Raw genomic sequence first — 8345 nt, 5'->3', positions numbered from 1 at the left:
CATCACCTCATGATGTCACATCCTAGGATAAACAGGATGGAAGGGAGAAACTTGTATCAATATTCCCTTTTCAAGGGTTGCTGGTTGTGTTCTATGTGACCGTTCCTACTCTTGACCCCTCAGGGGCAGTCCCAACACCAGCACTACCAGATTAGCGGCAGACACCCCGCTGTTTTGTGGCCCAGTTTTGCAAGCAGAAGATCCACAATTGGCCAGCCCCACATCTCAAGGTTCAGGTGCAGCCCAAGGAGCCCCGGAGGCAGCAGCTTTGAGGATGGGGCCTCGGGCTGGGGAACCATGAGCTGTACAGGCTCATCAGATCAACGACGTCTCTGTAAACACTCTCCCAAGAAAGGAATGGCCCAGATGTAATAACTCTGCGTTTTTTAATGGTTTTGGATGTTATTTTGACAAATCACTTTCATCATTTTTAAGTGCAGTAATAAAAATAAATTACTCTCGACAGATGAATGTGTAATAACATACACCACGGAGACTCAGTGCAATAACAACACTCATTTTGTCATCCCCCCCCCCCCATAAAGTGCATTGTAGAGGCTTGGCGTCACCAGAATGGAAGGGTGGTTGAGTGTTTCCTTTGCCCTGTGCTCATCCCCATTCAAAAGTGGCAGGCCGTGTCAAGCCGTCGCTCGGCCAGGCCGCTCTGTTTTCTCTGGGGGGTCCCTGCAGAAACAGTGAGGCTGCAAAGGGTGGCTGTCTCTGGCTCCCGTTCCCCCACCCCCACCCCTCATGCTACTGGAAGAGATCTGGGCTCTTCTAAATCAGCCTTAGGCAGCAGTTCACATCTGCGGTCCAGTAGCCTCCTGCAGGCGGTTGGTCTGCGGACCAGACTCTGCCAAAGCCAGGGCGCCTGACCCTTGGTACGTGTGTCAAGCAGGGAGGAGGAGCCATCGAAGGCAAGGACAGGGAGAAGGCTACTGGCACTGCCTGGCTTTGGAGCCCACTCAGGCCCTGGCTGGATTTGTAGGGACAGGGCTGGCAAGCACGCACAGACACACAGACACTGTCATGTTTTTAAAAGAATACCACAAATATTTCACATCACCAGCCCACACTGCATTTCTTAAAAACCTGTTAGTCTGAACTCTTAGAAACACCATAGAATTTTGTAACAGGGGCCAAAGAGGTGTAGTCTGCAGAACTACACATTAATGGTCAAAGCATGGCTGACACACAAATCTCCTCCCCCACTGCTCTTGCCCAGAACATCTAGTAAGGCCAGGTGCATGGTGGGTTGTCAGGATGGTGCCAGATTTCTTATGCCCCTGCTGCTTGATTGGCTGTTGCTGAAGTGGGTGTGGAATATAATCACCTGATGATGTCACATCCTAGGATAAACAGGATGGAAGGGAGAAGTGAAGAAGAAGAAGAATTTATAACCCCCCTTTCTCACCTGTAAGGACTCGAAGGGGCTTACAATCTCCCTCCCCCCCCCACAAGTATCCTGTGAGGTAGGTGGGGCCGAGAGAGCTCAGAAGAACTGTGACTAGCCCAAGGTCACCCAGCTGCCATGTGCTGGAGTGCACAGGCTAATCTGAATTTTTCAGCTAAGCCTCCACAGTTCAAGTGGCAGAGAGGGGAATCAAACCCGGTTCCTCCAGATTAGAGTACACCTGCTCTTAACCACTACGCCGCTGCTGCTCCCAAGTCCTGAAGCTGGTTCTATAAGGCCAAAAGATGATGGAACACAGGAAATGGAATGACAATCATCCTTCAGAGCAATCAAATTAAATAGCAGTACTGCTCATGTGAAGGATGCCGGTGCTCAGCTGCTCTCTGTATTTGTCATCCCCCCCCCCGCCCCCCAAAAAAGATCCTCTGAAGATGCCAGCCACAGATGCAGGCGAAACGTCAAGAGAGAATGCTGCTAGAACACGGCCAAACAGCCCGGAAACCACACAGCACCCAAATTATATGGTTTTGTTAAAGTAATAAAATCAACTCCTTAAAATGACACACTAGATAAAACTGGAATGGGTGGCGGGGGGCGGGGGGGCTTAAGGATGGGAAAATAGTTCTGCTTTATGCTTTTGTTCAGGTTCTGCTGATCGTTTCAGATTAGTAATGTTAGGACAAACAAACATTATGTAACACTGTTTAAGACAGAGTTTCGGCACACTGCAGTTTTTGTAGTTCTACACACACCCACAGACTGGTTGCAGAGGGAAACCAATTGCCTCTGCAGAATACATGTGGCACTGTGAACATTGATTTGGGAATATTGAACTATAGACAACTGCACTGCATTACTTATACCATGTCACAAATTTGCACACAAACCTCAGTTTGCACTAAATACATTTTGGGGAAGAGGGTTTCACAAAGACCATTTGTTTTTATAAATAAAGCAAAGAAAAGTGAATCGTAAACAGTAAACATGACCAACATAAAGCGAACTGTCTTTTGTAGGCTCTGCCTGGACATAGCTTTGGCATGGAGGCATTTAACATGCAGATATTTCTTCAGTGCAAACATTCCAAAGATGCCACATTTGAGGAGAACACAGAATTTGAGTACAGGGATAAGCAGTTAATGTGGGAATTCAAAATACGCACATCTGCAGAGAAAACAAATGAATGTAACTGGCCATAGACCTCATTGGTGAACTTCCTTATGAAGCAATATCTTCAAAGAGGAATAGATCTAGGGAGGTTGGAGGCTGGAGAAATTCGATATGCCCGCATTCATGGTAAAAGGCAGTCCAGGTCAGGTGCCCTAAGAAAGCAAGAACACTGGGTTCCAAAACGTGCATTTTTGTGAATCTTTTTTTGTTTTGCAAAAAAAAAAAAATCTCAAGCAGTTTTGCAATTTTTGTAGCTGAGATAGTTGGTTATTAAAAAGGAAAAATGGAATGAGCGTTTGCCATCCTGTTCTCAAGAAGAGCAATACAATCATGCTCCTGCCTTCATCAGCGGAAAAATTCCTGTTGATTTTCAATGCTGTGGGATGGCAGCCTTGACAAATAAGCCATGCGGGCCACAGAAGCATCAGGGGGCAGGACTGCTGTCCCTCAGAAAGACTTTGGAACGCTTCAGTGGGTTCTTGCAAGGATCCTGCACACCTCTTTCCCGGCAAAAAAAAAAGTGAGACGTGTCCCCTTCCTCTGCCAAACGAAAGCAGGCAACAGAAAAACACCTCATCAAGAACAGTGGGTTTAGCAACAGTGGTTTTGGCATTCAAAACAAAACAACCTAGGAATTGCAGGGATGGGCAATTTAAGGCCTTCCAATATCGAGGTAACAATCCTTTGCTTCCTGTCCTGGCCTTAAGGCCATAATATCTATCCATCTATCCATCCGTCCGTCCGTCCGTCCGTCCGTCCGTCTATCTAATCCTTTGCTTCCTGTCCTGCTATTAAAGGGGGTCGGCAGCTTTGGGTACCAGTATTCAAAGCTGTGTTAAATTAAAGGCCGTTTAGGCTGTTAATCCTGCCGGCCAACTGCCAAGAACACCCTTTTGCCTCCTTTTGAACAGCATGACTACCTCTCTCACCCGAAAAACCACGTAGTGCATTTGAGGGACAAGGTCCCATCAGGGTCTCACAAAGTGCTTTACAAATGTAAGGTGCTTTTCAAGCCCTGTAGACCCCCTCGAAGTCTGTGCGAGCAGCCTTTACAACCCACCCTTTGTGCAGGGGGCATGGATGGTGAAGAGGAATTTAGATTTGTACCCCACTTTCCTCAACTGTCAGGAGTCTCAAAGTGGCTTTCAATCACCTTCCCTTCTTCTCCCCACAACAGACCCCTTGTGAGGTAGGTGGGGCTGAGAGAGTTTGGAGGGAACCGTGAGTAGCCCAAGGTCACCCAGTAGCATACTGTTGAAAGCTTTCCAGGCCAGCGTCATCTGGCTCTTGTGGCTTTTCCAGGCTGTGTGTCCACCGTCTGGTAGTTTTGGCCCCCTAACATTTTGCCTGCATCTATGGCTGGCATCTTCAGAGGCATGTCATAGTGTGATGTGTTTGTCCCCCTGGCTGCGGGTCTGGATGAAGATGCCAGCCACAGATGTGGGCAAAAGTTAGGAGCAAAAACCATCAGCCAAAAATAACATGGCTTGGAAAACCCACAACAGGCAGCAGGCTTCATGTGGAGGAGTGGGGAATCCCACCTGGTTCTCCAGATTAGAGTCCGCTGCTCTGTGCCAGAATACCAGGGCTGAGGGATGGCCACGGTTTCCTCCAGCTCCCCCTCCCGGGACTGCCCCCCAAGACCTGCTTTGCACCTCCCACCCCCCCATCCCCTTGAAAGTCTCCCTCCAGTTAAGGCTCCCGCGGAGCTGTCCACGCCTGTGGTGCTGAATTCCTCCAGGATAAGAAGCTGACTGGCAGGCGCAGCTCCTCCCCGGTGGTCCTTATTGCATAGCAGAGCAACACTTGGTTAGAGTTAAAAAGAGAGAGAGAGAGAGGAAACGCCCACATTCACAAGCCACGCCCTCCCCGGAGGGATTTTCCGGGCAAAGTGGTCGCTTCTCTCTCCCTCCAGCCCCCCCCCCCCAATATTTAGGATCCAGCTAAACGACCAACAGACGACTACTGGGGGTCTCACTTCTATCTTTATCACGCCACCCCCTCCTCCACCCTTTATCACGCCACCCCCTCCTCCATTTAAAAGATGTGATTGGTTCAAACTGGGGTAAAATCGACTTCCAGGACCAACAAGGCAGAAGGATGCTCTGCCTCGCCTGCTGGCTTTCCAAAACAGTTTGAAAGTTTTAAAGGCTGAACTCACAGGATCCGTTTCTGTTGCTCCCCCCCCCCCACAATTCCCTCCCCCCCGCCCCTTTCCTGAGCCCCTCTGTCCAACTAGTCGTAGAGGGGAAAATAAGGAGCAGAACACCCGAGGAGACCTCTTTCTGCGACGATCCCGGCCGGCCACTGATTGGGCCGAGGTTGGTCCCTCCCTTTAAAAACAGGGGGAAACCCTTTAAAAACAGGGAACAAGAACGAGTGGTCCCAAACATCTCCAGGCTCCTGTTTTCGGGCATAAAACCACACGCCTAAGAGAAGAAACATCCGTCGAGAAGCGTCCTTTCCCCCGCGAGGGGGGCTGCGGGGGGGCCTCACACGTGGCTGGAGGTCGTGGGCCGGGCGAAGGTGGCGGGGGCGCAGCAGCAGCAGGCCAGCCAGAGGGCCTTCTGGATCTCCGGGGTGCGGAAGGCGTAGATGAGCGGGTTGAGCAGCGAGTTGCAGGCGGCCGGCAGGGCCAGCGAGTAGGTGTAGGCGGGCGGGTAGGTGGCGTCGGCCACGAGGGCGTAGACGGCCAGGGGGCCCCACAGGAGGCCGAAGGTGCCCAGGACCAGCGAGAGAGTGGCGAGGCCCTTGCGGCTGCTGCTGCTGCTGGAGGCGGCCTGGCTGTGGCGCTGGCCGGCGATCTGCTGGGCGTGTCGGCAGGCCACGCGGCAGATCTGCAGGTAGAGCTGCAGCATGAGGGCGAAGAGCAGCAGGAAGGCGGCGGACAGCAGGGCGGCCTGCTGCTTGGTGAGCGGGCGCAGGACGCTGCAGGCGGCCGGGGGGCGCAGGCAGTTCCAGCCAAGCAGGGGCAGCAGGCCCAGGCCCAGGCAGAGCAGCCACATGAGGGCCAGCAGGGCGGCCGTGGAGCCGGGCGTGCGCTCGGGGCGGTAGGTGAGCGCCTTGTGCAGCGACAGGTAGCGGTCCAGGGTGATGGCCAGCAGGCTGCCCAGCGACGCCGAGAAGGCGGTCAGCAGCAGGCCGGCTGAGCCCAGCGCCGCCGTCTCGCTGCGCGGCGCCAGCAGGTGGCGCACGGCGAAGTGGAGCAGCAGCGCCAGGCCGGCCAGCAGGTCCGCCAGCGCCAGGCTGCCGATCAGCAGGAAGGCGGCCGCCCGACGGCTGGCGGCCCACAGCAGCGCGGCCAGCACCAGCGCGTTCTCGCCCGCCACCGCCGTGCCCGTGGCGCACAGGGCCACCTCCCACGGGCTCACCGCCCCCACAGGCCACGCCCGGCCCCAGCCCGGCCCCCGGCCCGCCTCTTGCCCCCAGCCGGTGCCCGGAGGCGGCTCCGAAGGCGCCCCCGATGGGGCCCACTCGCTGGACGGCGGCCACAGGCTGGCCAAGGGCCGGCCCGAGACATTGAGGAGTGCCAGGAGCTGCTGTTGCTGCGTCTGCGGCGTCTGCGGATCCAGGGCGGCAGCGGCGGCCGGGTTGGACAGCATCGCTGCGGGGGAGAGAAGGAGAGAGAGAGAGCCGGTGAGAGACGCCGGCAGTCCGGCGAGTGGGAAGACAGCCCCCCCCCCCCACCAAAAGCTCTGTGGGGGCACCGGGGCCTTCAAAGGGCGGGAGGGCCAGCCCTCACCCCCGGGCGACTTTTGGCTCCCTACTAGCGGGGGCAGCCGGGTCCCCAAGGAGCGCATCCACCCCCTTCCCAGATATGCGCTTCTGGCTGGCGGCGTCTGACCTCCAGCAGATCTCTAGGGCCGGCAAGAGCCTGAAATGACCCTCTTCCCCCGTCCCGGAGGAGATGCTGCTGCGGGGCTTCTAGGCCGCCGGGCACTCGCAGCCCCCTCCCCAGCTTCGAGAGAGGCGCCGGCATCAGCCCGAAACTGGGGGCGCAGCTCCTCTACGCGGAGGAGGGGGGGGGAGAGCCGTGGGAGGCGGCAGGTGCACGGAAGGGGCGGCCAAGGGGGCGAGTCTGTGGCCAGGAATTCTCGGCCCGCTCCCCCGCCCCCACCCGTATCTTCCGAGTCCCGCTCAACGCCGTCCCGGGAGAGCTTAAGCCAGAAACGCCGGCCAAGTCCCTTTGGGGGCGCAGCCTCAACCGCAGCTGCTGGGACATTTCCCGGAGGGGGCCTGGCGGGTGGTCAGAATGTCTCCCCGCCCCCAAGAACTTAGCAGCAGGTCGCGGACCCCCTCCTCTGAAGCCTTGCCCAAGAGGAGAACCACGACGAACACCAAACGCAGGCTTGCAAACGGTTGGCATCCCTCTGGAAAGCAAGGCACCCCCTCCCCCCCCGCAGCGTGCTGTTGGGAGGGGTCTCCACTCCGTTCCCCTTTACCTTTGTGGTGCTCAGTTCCTCTCCTGGGGGGTCCCAGCGGATCCCGGAGGCCCGAGCGTCATTCCTGGGTTGGCACTGCCGGGGGGGGGGGGGGCTGGCGCGCCGCTTGGCACTCGCGCCCCTTCGGCTCTGCGGACCGAGCGCCCCTCTGACGTCAAAAACCTGCCCGCTGAAACCCAGGCTCGGCTCCGACCCGGTGAATCAGAGCAGCCGTGATCGGAATAGCAAACCAGGCGCGCCCCCGCATCATGGCTCTTACACACGCAAGCGCGCGCCCGCGCCTCCGCCTGCCCATTCATCCATTCATCAGGCTGCCGCCTGCCGGAGGAGGGAGGCGCGCCCCTGCCAAGGTCAGCCTGCCAGCTCTCCCCTGGCTCCCCCGGTGCCCCCCATCCCCCGGCTACCTGACCGGGAGCAAGGAGGGAGGAAACCTGGCTAGACGCGAGGGAGGGCCGCAGGATGAAGAAGCGCCCCCCCCCTTCCGCCCAGGATGAAGAAGAAGTCCTCCTGTTCTTCAAGGACAGTCCTCCCAACCCCAGTGCAGTCAGCTGGGCTGCACCTGGCTGTGGGCTCTGCTACATGGTGTGTAGGGGAAATCACCCAGTCTAGGGCTTGGGTAGAAAGGAGCGTTAATCCCATAAGGAGGACCAGAGCTAAGATGGCGAGCAAAGCGGAGAAACCCAGGAAGAGCCCTTTATTTGTGTCTAAAAATGTACACCCCTCTTCAGACACACATTTCTATGTGGATTAACAACAATAAAAAACTGTAACAACAACAACAAAGAACCTTTATTGGCATAACAACATTATATACACAGATCCACTTAACCAAGTAGAGGGAAACTAGAATAAATGTACAGATAGAGAAGGCTGATGTTCAGGATTTGCTCCTAAAGTGCTGTTTTATGTACAAATCCAAAGATGTGGTGACTGCATCGTTTGCATCACTACTGGGGCTGTCCAACAGAAAGGTAATCTTTTGCAAGTCAGATGCATACTCTTTTTTGAGTAGCAGGGGTGACAAGTATTTGACTCTGGGTCCTGTGTAAAGTGGACAATAAAGTAAAATATGGTCTATAGAGTCAACACAATTCCCGTTGCATATGCATAGCCTTTGGCGGTAAGGGGTTTTAGTGAATCTCCCTGTTGATACGGCTGATGGAAGGGCATTGCAACGGGCCAACATCATTGCTCTACGGAGCCTGGGCACGGTTATCTGGTGCAGGTATTGAGCCCCCTTATTACCAATGTAGGTGATACCTAGAGCTAGTAAAAAACAGTAAAACAGCATCAATAAATAACAATAAAAACAGTAAAAC

At 55.3% G+C, this 8345-nt stretch overlaps 1 protein-coding gene across 1 annotated transcript; it reads right to left on the bottom strand.

Moving 5' to 3' along the window:
- Positions 1 to 4958: 4958 nt before the first annotated feature.
- On the bottom strand, positions 4959 to 7108 carry LOC125425401 (G-protein coupled receptor 12-like). The gene is made up of 2 exons (XM_048483009.1): positions 7027 to 7108; positions 4959 to 6188 (listed from the first exon to the last, which is right to left on the bottom strand). Exon 2 carries the CDS (start codon positions 6184 to 6186, stop codon positions 5077 to 5079), a length of 1110 nt encoding a protein of 369 aa, XP_048338966.1. The 5' UTR covers positions 6187 to 6188; positions 7027 to 7108; the 3' UTR covers positions 4959 to 5076.
- Between the last annotated feature and the right edge of the window lie 1237 nt (positions 7109 to 8345).

Source organism: Sphaerodactylus townsendi, unplaced genomic scaffold (assembly GCF_021028975.2).
Source record: "Sphaerodactylus townsendi isolate TG3544 unplaced genomic scaffold, MPM_Stown_v2.3 scaffold_393, whole genome shotgun sequence".
Taxonomy (NCBI): Eukaryota; Metazoa; Chordata; class Lepidosauria; order Squamata; family Sphaerodactylidae; genus Sphaerodactylus; species Sphaerodactylus townsendi.
The sequence above is the reverse complement of the archived record's forward strand: the minus strand, read 5'-3'. Positions and strand labels throughout refer to the sequence as shown.

Bases quoted from the DNA above. Each gene is read 5' to 3' on its own strand.
- LOC125425401 (XM_048483009.1), bottom strand. From the start codon at position 6,186: ATGCTGTCCAACCCGGCCGCCGCTGCCGCCCTGGATCCGCAGACGCCG.